The sequence below is a fragment of the Carcharodon carcharias genome, chromosome 16 (genome assembly GCF_017639515.1).
Source record: "Carcharodon carcharias isolate sCarCar2 chromosome 16, sCarCar2.pri, whole genome shotgun sequence".
NCBI classification, from domain to species: Eukaryota; Metazoa; Chordata; class Chondrichthyes; order Lamniformes; family Lamnidae; genus Carcharodon; species Carcharodon carcharias.
This window is the reverse complement of record NC_054482.1, coordinates 46,655,894-46,675,910: the sequence shown is the minus strand read 5'-3', so window position 1 is coordinate 46,675,910 and position 20,017 is coordinate 46,655,894. Positions and strand designations below refer to the sequence as shown.

General features: G+C 40.7%; 1 protein-coding gene across 1 annotated transcript in view; it reads right to left on the bottom strand.

Annotated features, from left to right (window-relative positions):
* lamc1 (laminin, gamma 1) overlaps positions 1 to 20,017 on the bottom strand; it is a 319,589-nt gene that overhangs the window by 48,481 nt on the left and 251,091 nt on the right. The window contains exons 6-13 of the mRNA XM_041207964.1: positions 19,895 to 20,012; positions 18,433 to 18,531; positions 15,923 to 16,059; positions 14,793 to 14,915; positions 14,385 to 14,574; positions 9,683 to 9,795; positions 3,426 to 3,647; positions 1,647 to 1,835 (exon numbers count right to left, since the gene is read on the bottom strand). Coding sequence (XP_041063898.1) covers positions 1,647 to 1,835; positions 3,426 to 3,647; positions 9,683 to 9,795; positions 14,385 to 14,574; positions 14,793 to 14,915; positions 15,923 to 16,059; positions 18,433 to 18,531; positions 19,895 to 20,012 — 1,191 coding nt within the window. The remainder of the gene's footprint in view (positions 1 to 1,646; positions 1,836 to 3,425; positions 3,648 to 9,682; positions 9,796 to 14,384; positions 14,575 to 14,792; positions 14,916 to 15,922; positions 16,060 to 18,432; positions 18,532 to 19,894; positions 20,013 to 20,017) is intronic.

Below are 20,017 nucleotides of genomic sequence, written 5' to 3'. Positions count from 1 at the left end.
GCTGAGTTTGTCCAGGTAATTCTGTTTTTGTTTTGGATTTCCAGCATCCGCAGTTTTTTGTTTTTATCTCTGAGTTTTTATAACAATTGATAATGGTCTCATGGTCACCATTACTGAGGCTAGCTTTCAATTCCAGATTGTTTATCCATTGAATTTAAATTCCACCAACTGCCATGGTAGGATTTGAATCCATGTCCAAAGATCATTGACCTGGGCCTCTAGATTACTAGCTCAGTGACATTACCTTTTTGCCACTTTCTCCCCCGATAGGAAATTTTTGCTCATCCAATACTGAATGTCAGTTATGCTCTGTTAATTTAGCAACAGTGGAGGAGTTGAGAAGTGGTGGTGAGATAGAGCTGGTGTCACCATGTGAAACTAACACTGCCTTTTCAGACAATGTCACCAAGAGACAGCATATAGATGAGAAATAGGAGGGGGCCAATAGATCTTTGAGGGACACCAGATGTAACAGCGTGGGAGCAGAAAGAGAAGCCCTTGCAGGCAATTCTCTGGCTATGATTAGTTTAGAATGGAAGCAGGTAAGCCCAGTCCCATGAAGCTGGGTGACAGTGGAGAAGCATTGAAGGAGGATGGTGTGGTCAACCATGTCAAAAACTACAGACAGATCAAGAGCATAAGGAGGGGTAATTATTATTGCCACAGTTACAGGATGTCATTTGTGACTTTGATAAAGAACCATTTTGGTACTGTAGCAGAGGCAGAAACACAGCTGGAGGGATTCAAACATGGAGATCCGGGAAAGATGAATCTTCCTTACCAACAAAAATAAACTTTTGCAGTGATCAAGATAGTGTGATTACAAGTGGCCTAGGAGATTAGCAACAGGAGAGTTGCCCCCACATCTGGATCCAGTGCACTAAGTGGTTTAATAACCTAATTAAGTCACATCATAAGTCAGAACAGTGACTAGAGCAGTCTGTCTTTACTTCTTCTGAAGTCTCGCGGGTAAACTATACAGGAATGGTAGGAAGGGAGAATTAAAAGGCTTTGTTGCTCATCAAGAGAATCCACATAGGTGTTTATGAAAATATTATTAAGTTCCATTGATTTTTTCACATAAGTTATTAATTTGCAGCACTTTCCCATGTTCACCATTTTTAATCTGTCAAGTAAAAACTCTGGTTTTTACTTGCTTGATGATGAGTAAGAAGACATAAATTGACTGAGATCAATTGATCCACATCCAATAGGTAAAATTGAAAGTCTAGCTCACCTGAAGAACTTAGAATGCAATTACCAAAGTCATGAAATTGTTAGGCTAGCACTGTGTGAAGCGATTCTCTCAGGATATGAGCAGCACAGAAAAGGCTGCATTTGTTGCCCTGATGCCATTAAGAGTCAACAACATAGTAATGTTGGCCAGATCAGGTATGTGCGACAGCTTTCCTGAAACACGTCGGCAGCAGGTACAGGATTTAAATCCACTTCTTGAATGTGTCGCTAAGTGGTAGATCACAAGTATTTATCTAGTGAATGTTACTTCAGCATTAGAATGGATGATATTAATTAATGTGAAAATTGAATAATTATACCAACAAATTTGTTTGTATGATAAATGTGACAATATGACAAACAAGAACAAATTGCATTCATTAAAAAACACTTTTCAAACTTGTACTCACCAGTAGTTCCTGTAGGGCAGTTGGTACACACTACATCCCTAGTTTTTGGCACCACAGCACAGCTTGAACCACTTGGACAAGGGCACGGACTACAGTCCTCTGAGCTACCAACTGTAGGATCACCATAGTAACCATCCCTACAACGCTCACAGTTTGATCCTGCGGTATTGTCCCTGCAGTAACACTCACCTGTAGAATGACCAGGCAGATAAAGCAATTAATTACTCATATAGCAAATATAGTCTCTAGAAATTAGAACACTCAATTTATTAACACTTTCTTTTACAATACACACACATGTGCATTGATCCTTTGGGTGACAGGCAGGGCTGCTGATAATTCCTTCAAAGATGAGTATTTTATAAGCACTAAGTGGAAGCCCACTGTCCAGTGCTATACATATTTGATGGTAGGTGAGACTTTCCTGTGAATTTCCAAACAAGCGTGGATGATTCCAGGACAGGTGTAAATCAATGCAGAGTCAACTTTTACTCATGTATCAGAGGCAGGTCTGATAAATCCTTCTGGACTGTTTTGCCTATTTGTGATCCAAAAACTAAATAAGACAGATTATTATAGGTAACAACTTTGGAGCTCTACAGAGCAAAGTCAAGCAAACAGCAGCATTGAAATAACTAAAATTACTGAAAATTAACACTCTTGATTTGTTTAGACTTAGGATTATAGATCTACAGAATTAAATGAACCAATTTCTTTAAAAAAAATTAGCTCTTGGAATCTGGGCAACACTGGCATGGTCAGCATTTATTGCCCATCCTGACTATGCCTCGAGAAGGCACTGGTGGAACTACTTCTTAAAACATTGCAGTCCATGTGTTGAGGGAACTTCCACAATGTTGTTAGCCAAGGAATCCCAGAATTTGAATCCATAAACGAAGATCAGCTATGGTGCTGTCTTGGTGAGGTTTGAAATGCATGCATTGCTACAGATGAGGCTGCTCACAGATAAACAGAAGTGAAACTTATATCATATCATAGGAAACTTCTAACTTCCATTTAAAACAAAGGCACCAATGAATCCACGATTCATTTTAAAGAATACTTGAGGGTAAAAATCCTCTCCAACAAAAAAATGGGACTCAAGCCTCCTCCAGAAATATTCAATTATGTGGTCAAATATTCTGCTGACATTTGTCAGTGCTGACACCTGAACAAAGTCTGTCTAGGTGAGGTATCAAAAGATGACTATTGGCATCCATGATAAAGACAGGCAAAAACTGTCAAAGTAGTTTGTTCTGTAGGTAAAGGAACCTACCCATAACTACAATACCTTCTTGCATTCAACCATACTCTGATTCAGGCAGCATGCATGTTACCATAAATGCTGTTACAGATAGGGATCTAGGTTGATGAACAATAAGCCCCATGTCAACTTCTCAAAATCAGGCGGACCTTGGAGTGAAGTCAAGGTATTTCACTCAAAGCAGGAATTAAGAAAAAAGTACAAGGCCATTTACTCCATTCTAACGCACCAGAAATTCAGAAATTAAATTGGCAACGCATACAGGTTGCCTCCCTGCTAAGAATTATATTGCACATTAGGAGAGGTGGATAAATATGAGAAAATAGAGAACAGAACAAAGGAAAGAAAAGAGTTGGGGTTGCGGGCTAGGGTGGGAAAGAGGACATCACTACATAAAACATTATATGTATTAAAATAAGCAACTACCCCAAGCAAGGGTTTATTCAGATTGCATCAATGAGCACAAAACAATAATCTAAGCAGAGTTTTTCCAATATTAAGCTCTTGCCACTCACCACTTTCAGGATCACAGGTATCACTATGTGCATTGCAGCTACAGGGCACACAGGGACTGAAAGCTCCACGACTAGGATCCTCCCTCCTGTAGCCCGATGCACACTGTTCACAGAATTGTCCCCGGTAGGCAGCTGGGCAAGTGCACTGCTCTACCCATTCAGCAGATGATCCTGAGCCAGGACGAGCAGTAAGCAAAGTTACATCATCCAAGTGTCCAGCACCTATGGAGAAATAAACTGAAGTTTAATCACAAACACATTAAACTTTAAGAAAACCACTTGCAAATATTTGGACACCAGCAGAAAAAGATAAGTCATTAAAAATGTTGACAATATACATAGACCAGGTCAACAGTGTTAGTTTTATATTCTTATATTGGAATTAAATTTACACACATTGCAATGCAAATAATTTAGTACCGCAATCTTTCCTGTTCTGTGGGACTCCCTCCCTAAACTTTACTGCCTCTTTTGCCACCTTTAAAAACCTCTCCAAAGCTATTTCTTGACTTCTGGTCACACTTCAAAATCCCTCTCTATCTGGATTGGCATTCATTTTCCTTAGACCTATTTGTGAAGTACCATGTCATTTTTCTTTATATTAAAGGAAACATAAAAGTAAGTTGGCTGAATGGTTGAAGGTGACAAAGGAAATGCTTATATGTCCAGCTAAATTTAACTATACAAATGCATAAAGTATGAGGAACAAATGAGGAATCAAATTGTATAAATTGCACATGCAAATTCAACTTGTGTACAAAATGGTAGACATTACTGAGAGATGGCAACAAGGTGATCAGGACTGGAAACTAAAGAAACCAGGTTATAAGATCTACATGAAGGACAGGAACTCTGGCAGAAAGGGAAGGATACCATCAATTAAATTACTTCTATAAGATATAGCATAACAAGAGGTAAGCAGGCAGTGGAGATTTTATAGGTAAAATTAGGAAAAAAAATGAGTTGTGTATAGGTTTCCCCAGTGAGCAGCTGCAAAGACACAAAATATGCTATTGCAGAGATTAAAAAAGCAGAGCAGCTTTAATGAGGATTTTTAACTTCCACAATATGGATTATTAAATAAGCAGACATACTAGCGTCAGAAAGGCAGCAGTTCTCTTTATGGTCAAAATAGTTTTCTGCAGCAACATGTCCTAGAACCAACAAAAGGGCAGGTCAAATTAGATTTAATAAAGGAGCATTGCCAAATTTAGTTAACATCCTAAGGATGCATGAACATTGATCTAATATCCTCCTTTATTTAACAGAGGTTTGACAGGGGGCAACTAGAATCAGGTACTTAGGTAAGGCTGTGTTCAATGTGATGGGGCAGAGATGGTCTACAATAAACTGGACAAATTTGTTAATGGATAAACCAACAAAAGATCAATGTAAAGTGTTCAAAGAAGAATTTAACATGATACAGAACCAGTTTACACCCCTCAATGGCAAGAGCTCTACTTGCAAAAGACAAGGTCATGATTGATGGAAGAGATAAGGGCAACAAAAAACTCAAAGAAAAGGCACCAAAGAATGCCAAACAATTGCATGAATCCTGGCATATAGTAGAGATACTCAGAGCAGCAAAAGGGTGGTGAAACAGATAACAAGAGCTACGATAAAGAACTGAAAAATAAACTTGTAAGAGTTATCAAAAGTAACACGAAAATCTTTTAGAATTATATTAGGAAAAAGGTGTTCAAGAGGAATACCCTTAAAATGGATAGTGATGATATTATAAATAACAATTAGGAAATGGACATGTTAAATAATTACTTTGCATCAGTATTTACAGCAGTGGAAGAGCATACTGGACATCACAAGGAAACTAAACTTGAACTAGGTTAGGTACTTATCAAAATTAACAATATAAAACTAATTATGAGAATAATGGCACTAAAGTGACGAATCCCAGGTTTTCATCCTAGGATTTTAAAGGTGAGAACATTGCAGGTGCCTAATTATAATGTTCCAAAGCTCTCTCAGTTCAGGAACCATTCCTTTAGGTTAGAATAGTCTACTTCTTTCAGTGATTTGGGGGGGGGGGGAGAGGGGGAAAGAGAACCAGGGAATTATACACCATTTAGCCTAACATCTTTTATTGGGGAATTACTAACTTATATAATTAAGGATGGAGTGACTGGATACTGAATATTTTCAGCTGATCAGAGTGAGAGTCAGAATGGATTTGTCATGTCTGGTGAACTTGACTGAATTTTTTTTGAAGAGGTGACTAAAGTAGCAGAGAGGGAAATATCTATAAATATTATTTATAAGGACTTTCAGAAGGCATTTGATAAAGTCCCTCATAAGTGACTGCTAGCTAAAGTTGAAGCTCATGGATTTGTGGGCAAATTATTGGTCTGGTTAGGAGATTGGTTTAACGGCAGAAGACAGAGTGTAGGTATAATGGGCAGATGATCTATCTAGCATGACATGGCTAGTGCAATCCCAAAGGGGGCTTCAGCAATTCACTATTAGCAACTTAGACAATGGGACAGAAAGCCACATATCCAGGTGATGACACAAAGATATGTGGCATTGTAAGTTATGTAGATGGAAGCATAAAATGACAAAGATATTAACAGATTAAATGAATGAGCAAAACTGGCAAATAAATCTCAGTATAGGCAAATGTGAATCATCTATTTTGGGTCTAAAAGGATAAATCAGCGTATTTTATACATGACTGAGAAGCTCGAAGCAGTGGAGATGCAAAGAGACTCGGGTGTCCCCAGGTGTCAGTATCCACAGTTCATTAAAATGTCATTATCAGGTACATATATAAAAAAAATCAAAAAGGCTACAGGAATACTGGCTTTTATATCTTGAAGATTAAATACAAAGGGGTAGAAATTATGCTTCAGTTATATGAAGCCCTAGTTCGACCACACCTGGAATATTGTATTCAGTTCTGGGCACCATACCTTAGAAAGGATATATTAGCCTCAGAGGGAATGCAGCGTAGATTATTGGAGCAATACCTGGTCTCCAATGGTTAAATTGCAAAGAGAGATTACATATATCAGGGCTGAATCTTCCAGTCAGCGTGCGGGGACAGGCCCAACACGCCGACGCTTAAAATGACACGCGATGTCAGGCGTGCATCCCAACATCATCACGATATTTCAATCAGCGGGTACGCGCTGGAGTTGGCTGCGCACCCGCCGAAATGTTAAGGGCCTATCATAGCCATTAAAGGATAAATTAAAGTACTTTAGAATACTTCCCGTCCAACCTTAAGGTTGACGGGCAGGCGAAAAGCCCAAGTGGCCTTTGCGTTTTTCAGGGAAGCTCATCCACGGGTGGGATGAGGTTTCCTGAAGCTTGTATAAAATAAATAAATAAATTTCCCAACTTCACAAATATGTCACATGAGGGGGCATGTTTAAATAAATTTTTACTTCATTTATTAAAATGTTTTATAATCTATTCAATCTCCCCAAGGCAGCTCTGTGCCTCAGGAAGATTGTTGCGCAGCCGATCGCGGGTAGCGATCTGCTCTGTGCCCGCCCCCGCCCAGCCCAGCCTGCCCGCCATAAGAAAAATCAAGGCCTTAGGATTGCATTTCCTGGAATTTGAAGGGTAAATAGTGATCTAATTGAAGCTTTCAATGTATTATGGGGAGCTGATAGGCTAGATAGAAACTAGTTCGGGAATCTAGGACTAGTACACATAGCTGTAAAATGATATAAAGGCTGGCAGAAGTTACAAACACACAAATTAGGAACAGGAGTAGGCCATTTGGCCCCTCCAGCCTGCTCTGCCATTCAAGAAGATTGTGAGCTGATTGTGGCCTCAACTCCACTTTCCTTCCTAATCCTTATACCCTTTGACTGCCTTGTCAATCAATAAACTGTCTATATGAACAAAATTTGAAATTCTTTTTCCTATAAACTGCAGTTGATGCTGGATCAATTATTAATTTAAAATCTGAGATTGGTAGCTTACTGTTCACCAAAGATATTCGGGATATGGGGCAAAGGTGGGTATATGGATTTAGATCACAGATCAGCCATGATCCCACTGAATGAGGGAACAGGCTCGAGGAGCTAAATTGGCTACTCCTGTTCCTATGTTCAACTTCATGGTTTATTTAATCTCTTCTTGGTAGCCTCATGTCTTGTGAGATGATTGTTTGCGCTGTGGTGGTCAACTCTGTTAAACATCACCCGGTGGCATGGCAATCTCTCTCGTGTTTATAGCAGGTGAAGACAGAAGGCTGAAAAGATGCAGAATTCACTGGGCCCTCCTCTTGGCCAGCTGAGATTTCCATTTTTGCTCACCTCTTCCAATGCCTCAACAAACAGTTATCCTCCAGCGGTCACAGCCATCAGCAACTGTCTCCCAGCTGTCAGTGCCAATGTCTGCCATTTTCACGTTATTTCATGGTCATGTTTTCTTGCAAAACAAGTGGGTTGGTCCAGTTTTCTGATTTGTTCATTTGGAGGACAAGACACACCCAACAGTTCATCTGGAGTATGTAATCTGATCCAGCCTATAATGTAATCCCACACTCTCTAAACTGTGTAATTTGACCCAGTCATTGTCAGACAGAGGGTGCAAATCATTGAAAACTGTGATATGTTAGAATGCACAAAGTGGAACTTAGTTAGCTTTGCGAAGATATTCTGTAATCTAGTGCCCTGCAATTGTAATTATGGTTGTCTTGGCTAGTAAAATAAAAGATTTTGTACAATAGTTAATAGGTTAGTTTCTTCTTTAGAGATTATTTTTCCCTCCTGGAAATTCTGAAATTCTTTAGTTTAGAATAAAAGAACTAAAAAGCTACAACTTTAAGGCAAAAACATCATAATGAGAAATGGAAAACAAGAAGTGCAAATACTCAATGGCCTTCAGATCTGTGGTACTATTGTAGCAGGAAACTAGTAAATATTTGCCAGTGAGTGAGTGCATGTGTGTGGGGACATATATTGAAGAGGACTAATTTTATTGGGAAAAAACTGGGATGTGGGGCTTAACGGGATGGCTCTTTCAAAAAGCTGGCATAGATGTGAAGGGCTGAATGGCCTCCTGCTGTTCTGTAAGATTCATGGCTCAGCATACACATACTCCAGTGCTGTAGTTTCATCAGGTTGGCACCTCATTCGAAGGTATGCCTGGTGCTGCTCCTGCATGCCCCTTCAACACCTCATTATGCGAGGGTTGATCGCCTTGCTGTTATTAATTTTAAGGTCATGGTTTGAGTTTTCTGCTTCTGTATTTCCCAGCACATGACCTTCCACCCACTTATCTCAGCCCCTGATATTCTGCCCATGGCTCAGGTATTGAATTACTGTGTCCGCTTCTCAGAGTGAACTGGTCCTAAACTTCCATCACCAGGCATGTCATATTGGATAAAAACAAAAAATTGCAGATGCTGGAAATCCAAAACAAAAACAGAATTACCTGGAAAAACTCAGCAGGTCTGGCAGTATCGGCGGAGAAAAAAAGAGTTGACGTTTCTGTCGAAGGGTCATGAGGACTCGAAACGCCAACTCTTTTCTTCTCCGCCGATGCTGCCAGACCTGCTGAGTTTTTCCAGGTAATTCTGTTTTTGTTTTGTATGTCATATTGCAGTCAGGTCAATCTCAAAAAGACATAACTCATCTCACCACTCCACACCACCCCATTCATAAACAGGATAGCCACTAACTGTTATTAGAAATCTCACAAACTGTGGATCTGAGGCCTCGCCTGATTGGACTGCACAACCCAAGAACTACTTCCAAGTGGCTTGATAAGCAGTACAACATACCATCAAATGTATGCGTACTTTACTGCTACACTCTGGACTGCAGTATGAATACCATACCAATTGTTACAGATGTATAGTTTCAGCAGAAACTGCCTGCCTCCAGGCTCAGGAACAACACGCTTCAATTGACCCCACTTCAGGTTTCAGCTTGGCAATGTAATAGGTTCCAGAATGGCAATAACATGCTTTGGCAGGTAGGTCCCACTTCTGGGCTCCTATTCCAGAAGCTGCCTTGTCTGGAGCCTGCTGCCTGAAGTAAAACTTGTTGAAACATGTTGTTTCTCAGCCTGGAGGCAGGCAGGTCTTTATGCTTATCAAGCCACTTTTAAGTAGTTCCTGGTTCTTGCTGTCTATCAAGCTTGGCTAGGTAACAAAGCAAGCTTGGGAGCCAACGCGCTTCAGCAGGAAGGCACGACTTTCAGTTTCCTTTCCAATCGGCACTGCAGACACTGGGCACATACACGGTTTCAAGCGCACATATTGGTCAAGCGACACTTACTATGCTCGCTGTATGTGCCTCGAATCTTGATAGCTGTCAGATTGTGAAGAAGCTTCTGAAATTCAAAAGAGGAAAGCTGTGGCCTCCAGGGATAACTCGTCACTTCATGAAGTCTGTGAACAAAATAAAGTGGCTTATTAGAAACATTTATTTACAATAGTATTTCCAACTAAAAGTATAACCTAGTAGTTATTTCAAATTTAGCTCAAAATGTAAGTACCTACTTTGGGTATTTAACAGAGCCTTGAGCATGATTTACATACGAACATGTGAGTTCAGAGGATTAAGCCACTGATCCCTTCAAGTCTGCTCTGCCATTCAATAAGATCATGACTGATCTGATTATAAACTCCCACCTATCCCCGATAACCTTTCACCCCCTTGTTTATCAAGAATCTATCCACCACTGCCTGGAAAAAATGTAAAGACTGCTTCTACTGCCTTTTGAGGAAGGGTGTTCCAAAGACTCATGGCCCTCAAAGGAAATAATTCTCCCCATCACTGTCTTAAATGGGTGACCCCTTACCTTTAAACAGTAGCCCCTGGTTCTAGATTCTCCCACAAGAGGAAAGATCCTCTCTACATCCACCCTGCCAAACCCCTCAGGATTTTATATAGAAACACAGAACATAGAAACTAGGAGGAGTAGGCCATTCGGCCCTTCGAGCCTGCTCCACCATTCATTATGATCATGGCTGATCATCCAACTCAATAGCCTGCTCCGGCTTCCTCCCCATACCCTTTGATCCCTTTCGCCCCAAGAGCTATATCTAACTCCTTCTTGAGAGCATACAATGTTTTGGTCTCAACTACTTTCTGTGGTAACGAATTCCACAGGTTCACCACTCTCTGGTGAATAAATTTCTCCTCATCTCAGTCCTAAATGGTCTACTCCATATCCTCAGACTGTGACCCCTGGTTCTGGATTCCCCACCATTGGGAACATCCTTCCTGCATCTACCCTGTTTAGTCCTGTTAGAATTTTATAGGTTTCTATGAGATACCCCCTCATTCTTTGGAACTTCACTGAATATAATCCTAATCGACTCAATCTCTCCTCATATGTCAGTCCTGCCATCTCAGGAATCAGTCGGGTAAACCTTCGCTGTACTCCCTCTATAGTAAGTACATCCTTCCTCAGATAAGGAGACCAAAACTGCACACAATATTCCAGGTGTGGTCTCACCAAGGCCCTGTATAATTGCAGGAAGACATCCCTGTTCCTGTACTCGAATCCTCTGGCTATGAAAGCCAACATACCATTTGCCTTCTTTACCACCTGCTGCACCTGCATGCTTACCTTCAGCAACTGCCGTACGAGGACACCCAGGTCTCAGTGCACATTCCTCTCTCTCAATTTATAGCCATTCAGATAATAATCTGCCTTCCTGTTTTTGGTACCAAAATGGATAACCTCACATTTATCCACATTTTACTGCAGCTGCCATGCATTTGTCCACTCACTCAGCTTGTCCAAATCACACTGATTTTTATGTTTCAATCAAGTCAGCTCTTACTCATCTAAACTCTAGCAGATAACAAGCCTAGCCTGTCCAATCTTTTCTAATAAGACAACCCTCCCATTCCTGATGTTAGTTTAATAAACCTTCTCTGAACTGCTTTTAATGCATTTAATTTGAATTGAAGTGCAGAAAGGAAAGCAGATTCTTGCAGCGAGTGGGAGTAAAGCCTGTTCCTAATTAAACTGACAATGCTTTGAACACAAGCAACTGGGTGGTTCAGCGAACAATATCAAGTTTTCACCTCTGAGACCTAGCTTTCAACTCAGTCAAAGCAGATGGGATATACGTAAGGGAAGAAAGAGACTTTGATCCTGTTATTATTGTAGAGATAATGGCTCCTGCTTTGAGAGACGCATATGGTTTCACACTGTTCAAGCAACATGGGACTCTGTGCATGCATATTTAAACATAATCTGTTTGAAGATGGTGTGAAACAACTATCTCAAGGTAGTCTTTGAGCAACATGGAGCTCTGTGCAGGCATTTATAAATATAATCTACAATGAAGCTAGTGTGAACTAACCACCTCAAGATAGTTTTGGACAACATACAATCAATTGTATACAGCAGAGACAGTTGTCTTAAACTGTTGTTACGATACAGGTTCTGCATTGCTGCAGCACGTAAGTCATGTATGTCATCCCTTCTTTTGAAATGATAAGCAAACATCTGCCATTGCACATCTGAAACAGACTAGTGTGCACTGCAGCTCAAGGTAAATCTCCATCTGATCTCTTCCCTTGAGGCTAGTGAGGTAAGGGAAGAAAGCAAGCAAGGAAATAAAGAATACTTGGTCTCTGCTCAGCATTTCCTGCTTCCCCACTCTCTCCAAAGACAGATACTTTGTTGCTTCAGAGTATTGCCAACATAGAAACACAAGATTCCAACCTTTTGTGACAAGCATGTTAGAGGCTCCAGTACACTGTCCAAAATTCCATTTGCCATTAACAAGTTCCCAGAATACAGGGAATATATTTGGGCCATCTCAAAGTCTGGAGCTCAGAACAGAGCCTATATAATTCAATATGATAATCACAGAATTGTTATAGCGTGGAAGTAGGCTATTCAGCCCATCACCAGCTCTCCAAAAAGTAATTCGCTCTGGAACAGGAGCCTACAAATGGGAGCTGCCTGCCAAAGAATGTTGTTGTCATTCTGGAACCTATTATATTGCCAAATCGAAACCTGAAGAGGGGTCAACTGAAGCGTGTTGTTCCTGAGCCTGGAGGCAGGCAGTTTCTGCTGAAACTATACATCTGTAACAAGTGGTATGGTATTCATGCCTTTCCCCTGCCTTCTCCCCATAACCCTGCACATTTTTCTTTTTCAGATAACTGTCTAATTTCCCTTTTGAATGCCTTGATTGAAGCTGCTTCTACCACACTTTCAGGCAATGGATTCCAGACCTTAACCACTCACTGCGTGAAAATGTTTTTCCTCATGTTGTTTTTGCTTCTTTTGCCAATTACTTTAAATCTGTGCCCTCTTATTCTCAATCCTTTCTTAAGTGGGAAGTTTTTTTCCAATCTACCCTGTCCAGACCCACGATTTTCAAAATCTCCTCTCAGCCTTCTCTTCTCCGAAGGAAAAGAGTTCCAACCTCTTCAAAGCTAAAGTTCCTCATTCCTGGAGCCATTTTCATGAATCTTTTCTGCACTTTCTCCAATGCTCTCACATCTTTCCTAAAGATCTTCCCAGAACTGGATACAATACTCCAGTTGAGGCCAAAATAGTATTTTATACAAGGTCAACATAATCTCCTTGCTCTTGTACTCTATATCCCTATAATAAAGCCTGGGATTCTGTTTGCTTTATTAAACGTGCTTTCAACCTATCTTGCCACTTCAATAACTTATGCTCACATAAACACCACAGGTCCCTCTGCTCCTGCACCTTTTTAAGAGTTGTACCTTTTACTTTATTGTCGCTCCAAGTTCTCCCTACCAAAATGAATCATTTCACATTTCTCTGCATTGAACTTCATCTGTCACTTGTCCACCTATTCCACCAACTTGTCTATGTCCTTTTGAAGTTCTATACTATCCTTCTCACGCTGCTTCCAAGTTTCATTTCATCTGCAAATTTTGAAACTGTGCCCTGTACATCAAGGTCTGGTCATTAATATATAAGGGTGCCAACACTGACCCCCCTGGGGAACTCCAAAATAAACCTTCCTCCAGTCTGAAAAACATTAATTAACCACTACTCTGTTTCCTGTCACTCAGCCAACTTTATATATCTTTGTTGCTACTGTCCCTTTTATCCCATGAGCTACAACTTTGCTCACAAGTCTGATGTGCGGCACTGTCTCAAATGCCTTTTGGAAGTCTACATACAACACATCAACAGCATTGCCCTCATCTGCTACCTCTTCAAAAAACTTCAGCAAGTTTGCTAAACATGATTTTCCTTTAACAAATCCATGCTGGCTTTCCTTAACTGACCTGCATTTGTCCCTATGACTATTAATTTTGTCCCAAGTTGTTGCTTTTAAACGTTTCCCCACCACCAAAATTAAACTGACTGACCTGTAGATGCTGGGCTTATCTTTACACCTGCTTTTGAATAAGACTGTAACATTTGCAATTCTCCAGTCCTCAAAAGCACCACCCAAGTTGAAGGAAGATTGGAAAATTATGGTCAGTGCTTCTGAAGTTTCCACTCTCACTTCCCTCAGCATCTTTGGATGCATCTCATCCAGTCCTGGTGCTTTATCAACTTTTAAGTATAGACTGCCTATGGAATACCTCCTCCTCATCAATTTTAAATCCGTCCAGTGTATTAATTATCTCCTCTTTCACCTTGGCCGGGGGATCATATTTTTCCTTGGTAAAGGCAGATGCAAAGGCAGAGGCATTTAATACCTCAGCTATTCTCCCTGCCTCCGTGCATAAATTTCCTTTTGGGTCCCCGATTGGCCCTACTACTCCTTTTAGCACACTTTTATAATTTAAATGCCTAGAGAAGACTTCGGGATTCCCTTTTATGTTAGCTGGCAGTCTCTTTTCATACTCCCACTTTGCTTCTCTTATTTGCTTTTTCATTTCTTCACTGAACATTCTATATTCAGCCTGGTTCTCCAATGTATTATCTAATGGGTGATTAAGAAATTATCATTGGTTCCAATTTTAATGACTCATTTTACAGACAAAATACATGATGCTCTGGATCTTATTTCACCTGAAGACATAGTTCTGTGAGGTCTCTGTGGGATACTGGTTTCCCTGAGCTATTAGTGGAACTGTTACTCTTAGGCCTGCTCCTTCCAGCACTAGATCCTCAGCTGATAAACGTGTGTCTCTCTTGTCCACGTAGAAAGTGAAAGAGAGGTTCTGACCATAGCTCATCAGCTGATTCCCCAAAATGTTTGCTGTAAAAAGAACACAAGGAGAAACAATGATTAGGGCTGCAAGGGTCTAAACAGATGCTACTTTTTAAAAGAGTCATTTATATAATCTCAGATGGCTGTAGGCCTTCAACCTTAGTCATCAACTTAGTAAACCATTTGCTCAGTTTATGAAGCAGCAATTATCAAATCATTTGCTTTGGAATAAGATAACATATTGTGCAATGGCTGAATATACATACCAGGAGCAATGTAGTAAACAGGGAAATAATCGTTAGAGACCACAGAGATGTCACGGCTCACTGGGGACCACTGAAGCAGGACCTCAGTACCGTCTCGCTGTTCAGCCCGCCACCCGTCATCACCTGCATATCCAAATAGAGAAGTAAACAAAACTCTTCACGCCATACTACAAGCGTTGCAATGTACTGGCCTTTGGCCTATTATCACTGTTTCATTCAATGCCGCTTTGCAGGAAGTATGCTCATTTTCACTGCATGTTTACTTGGCAGTGCCACACAGATCTTTGAACAGATCAACAGGATGATAATAAAGTACAGTATCTACTTGAGAGTCTGATCGTTTGTAATTGTTGTCGTACATACTTTCTAAAAGGGGTTAGGGACATAGAGGTCAGCAGAAATTCCACCCCACCCCCTAACAATGAAAGCAGACCAGAAGTAATATCCAGCAAGACTGCAGCACAGCTTTCCATAAGGTGCTCTCACAACTGTAAGACACATAATTACAACAGGGTAGAGCAGGGCAATCAGCCATCCACACAACAGCAGGCATGAAAGGAGTGCCCAAAATTAATGATTACTGTGCAAATGAACTCCTTTAAGGTGGAATAAATGTTTCCCAAAGGGTTTTGTTACAGGAATAAGTTAAGACACAGACAAATACTGTATAGAACACATTGAAAAAAGAATCCTTCTATTATAAATGAACTGGTCAGGGTAAACAATGGATTGTATCCTGTAGGGTTTTTCCGATTAGCTTTGGAGATCAGAAGCAATGTATTAGGCGCTCTACCTGTGGTTTCTATTACCTATCTCAGAGGATTGAGAAAAGAGATAGAGTACAAGATACAGTGACAGTGCAAGTTGGGCATGTTCCACTGGAAAGAAGAGAGTCAGTCAATGGACCAAAAGTAACTTATTTTCTAGTTTAAACTCTTTTCCTACCTACAGAAAATAAAGATTTTAAGATTGAGAATTTAATAATTTGTTCATGCAACAAAGTCTCAACTGGATGCTGAGCTGGATGTTACTATATTTGTCGAGTCTGCATCAAGCTCAGCAACACCAAGAAAGTGCATGGCCATAGCTAGAAATATGGAGGTGTGGACATTAGAAAATTAACGCAATACCTGTATCAAAGCTTGATGTGATCCTGTCTATGCTGTAGCCCTCTGCTTTGCTACAAACAGATGAATGGCCAAAGCAGAAGCAGGCTGTGCAGCCGTGGGGGTTCTGGTGGTCCAGGTTGAAAAATCCTGGCTTGCATCTATATAGAAAAGAATGTTGCGTTATGAATATATTTACTGATAACATTTCAAACTAATTTGTTGATTTATAAGAATCTTGTTTTGCTTTCAATTAAAATAAACCTTAATCAACAAACTAAATCCAAGCAAAGAATGGTATCCTCAGCCAATTAAATTTGCCAAAGCAATACCCAATTAAAATTTCTAAATCAACTATTTTTATTACTACTGAATGATGACGACAGAGGACAATGACTTCTGAAATTATTTTGACTTATAATTTAGCAAGTGAAAGGTTCCTTACTCCAGTTCACAGCAGGGAGTATTGAAAATGAACTTTTCAACTGCAGTTGCACAGATTACAGACTGCAAAAGTACAAGTTGACCTAGAACCCAAAGCAACACTGAAGCTGTGGGAGGGGGATCAGGGAAGAATGACAAAGATGAGCCAATGACATGAAGCCTCAGTTATGAAGAAACTTACAGAGCTGAACATGTTTTCATTGGAAAGAAGATAACTGCATTGAGACATGATCCAGATCTTTAAAAATGCTCAGAGACATAGTTGTTGATGTATGCAAGCTATTTGACTTGGACTATGGCCACAAAACTAGAGGAAACAGGTTTAAAATTAATCAGCATCAAGTGAGACAAGAGATTAAATGAATATATTCCCCTGGTGGAATGTCAGATGTATAGAAGGGACTTGGTTCCTGCTAAATTAGATGCTAAAGAGAAAAAGATCCGCATTTATATAATACATTTTATGACCTCAGGAGGTCCTAAAGCGCTATACAGCAAATTGGTACTTTTTGAATTGCAGTTTAATGTGGCAGCCAATTTATGTACAGCAAGATCCCACAAACAGCAATACGAACCAGTTGCATGGAGACGTGAACCATACCTGAGGCATGGAGGCAGAAAGCAAAAATGCCTTTTAAAGCTTAAAGGGCTTAAATATTTGAAGTTGAAGTTGCAACAGCCCATCACAGATCAGGAAAGGTGCCAGCATTAAGAACTTTGGCAGGTCATCACCCTCCTGGCATTTCAGAGTGATCGGAGCAGTGGGTAAGGTTGTTTGCGCTCCACCTGAGCACCAGGAGGGGTACATTTTTAAATGGGTGCTGCACTCAAATTGAGGCCACAACGTGCAGCAGTCTACCTAGGGAGGGCAGAGTGCCAGGCATCAGGAGGCCAGACGAGAGGAACAAAGGGTTGAGGGAGAAGGAAACACCACCCTCAACATAGGATCTACAGGGAGTTAAAGAGGTGTGGACATGTCAGGATACTGCCACAGGAGACGGTGACCCCGTAGGCATATGATCAGATGTCTGTGACTTCATTAATGCAGACCTCTGCAGCATCTCACAATTAGCTGCATACTGGAGCATCACCCAGGTGACAGTTGCCTTTCTTTACTGATGCAGGACAACGCATCGGGATCACAATGATAGGGCACTGCGAGCTCAGAGGGGACTGGGTCCAGTACCTGGTGTGATTAGGTTGTGCCTGGCAAAATCTTCCTGCAAGGGTCTCTGTCATTTTGGTGCTCTGCTGCGCTCTCCATAACATGGCCCTCCAGGGAGGTGTGGATGAAGTCCTGGAAGGGACTGCTCATCGGGGGGAGCAGGAGGAATTGGAGGCAGGGAGAGATGATGTTGAATAGAAAGGTGCCCCTGCTGCATGACAAAGTGACCTCCTTCTGCCATCATCAAGCACAAGAAGCTCCTTCCTCTCCCTCATGAGTGCCAGTCCTCCGGCTCCCCTGTGCCATTGCAGGTCCCTGTGGTGTAGCGGCACGCTTTGGCACAAACTCTCCCCTCGGGATAACCAGTAGCCTCAGTGATGGCTGTCTAGTGTTTGAAACCCACTTCCATTCCTGCCTCATCTAGCTTTAATTGGACAGGAAATCTGTCTCCATATTGATTAAGGGCTCGCAGCACAAAAATTTGAAATTCTGTTCATTTCCCACCAGAGGCAGGTTTGAAATGATAACAGATCCAGCTCCTATTTCCCATCTCCCAGAGGAAAATCAGGCCCTATGGGTCATGAGTATAAGGTAGTCAATAATAAATCTAACAAAAAATTCAGAAGAAACTTATTTATCCAGAGAGTGGTTAGACCATGGAACTTGATACCACGTAAAGTGGTTGAGGCAAATAGCACAGATGCATTTAAGGGACAGCTAGATAAGTGCATGAGGGAGAAAGGAATAGAAGATGCTGATGGAGTTAGATGAAGTAGGATGGAAGGAGGCTTGTGTGGAGCATAAACACTGGCATAGACAAGTTGGCCTATTTCTGTGCTGTTAATTGCATGCAAAATAACAGAAATACAACTTTTCTTTAGAACTGTTTGAATCACATATCAATAAAAAATCCCACAAAACTTGCCTCTCACAGTTGAATCCCTCTACATTATTCTTGCAGATACAACGTCCTGTATCAACACTGCATTCTGCTGTGCTACCAGAAGGGTTACAGGCACATGGTCTGCCAACAGAGAAAGCAGGTAAGAAACACAAGAACATCTGAACCCCAGGAGCACTTCTGCACTTAATCCAAAACTTCTGTAGAACAGATGGCAACTGGAGCACCAGTAGCTAATGCAAATGAAAAATAATGCAAATGCTGGAAATCTGAAAATACTCAGCAGGTCAGGCAGCATCTGTGGAGGGAGAAACAGGATTAACATTTCAAGTCAGTGGCCTTTTGTCAGAAATGAAAAGTGTTACAGATAGGATGATAGTGCAAGGCACATCATAATTGCTGCTCCTCTTTTTTTCCCCAGACAGCAGGTGCTGGTAATGGTCCAGTTGTTGCTATTTACAGCCCAGACCCACCTGTTATTTCTTTTCTTGTCCCATTACCACCCTATTTTGTCCTGTGCCATTGTCTGCTTTGTTATTTAATCACTCCTGCTTTCCAAACTTTCACAGACCATCCTTTTCCTTCTTTCCACCCACCTTTCTCTGACTATGTGCTTGTTTAAAATCTATTATGTCTGTCCATTTACATGTTCTGTCGAAAGGTCACCCACCTGAAACATTAACTGCTTCTCTCTCTGTAGATGCTGCCTGACCTGTTGAGTATTTTCAATACTTTCTACTTATATCACCAATAGCTAATGAAGTCACTGTCAAAGTAGTCAGCTCTATAGCTCTTCTATCTCAACATGTACAATTGTGATGCCCCTATACTGAAGTCGAAATATAATAGATTGTACCATTGCAAAATCAGATGGCAGTGTCTTTTGGTTTCATATTTTATGATATTTATGATATGGTATTTCAATTATGGCACTGCATACAAGTGACGTGCTGATTTTTAGAACATTAAGTAAAGCTGCTGCACAGTTCTCCAAAACTTCAAAACAAGATCATTTTTAAATCAAAGAGAAAAACAAGAGTTTTTGTCGTTACCATAAATTGAAAGATAGTGCCTGCTAATGCATGAGTAAAAAGAATATGCATACAGACTAACTATTGCTGGCAACCATATCTTGATGTGTTTGTTCAAAATTTTCCCATGCTGTTTCAGTAGTGGTGTTAACTATTCCAAAGAGACAGATCGATGCTACTATTAAATTATGATTGGAGGAATGTTACATGTGCACATTAATCATTTAGCTGCTATTAACTGTTAATTGTTTCTACCACATATGATTAAAAGCTACAGCCAGCATTGCAGGGAGAGGGAAAGCAATCCACAAACACAATACCTGCATTTTATATCAGTGAGCAGTTAGATGCCTACCATCATCATAAACATCTGTCAAAAATAAGTTACTTCATTATCTGTTACCTGGAAATGCATGAAAGGCAAAGCAACTACAATACAGCAGGCCTCCAATTACCTGCATCCTGCTTCAGTTAGTGAGTGGTAGCCAGGTTGGCAATGGTCACATTTATCTCCCATCACTCCTGGCTTGCAGCTACATCGACCATAGATATCACACTGCGTGCTGATCGAACCTTAA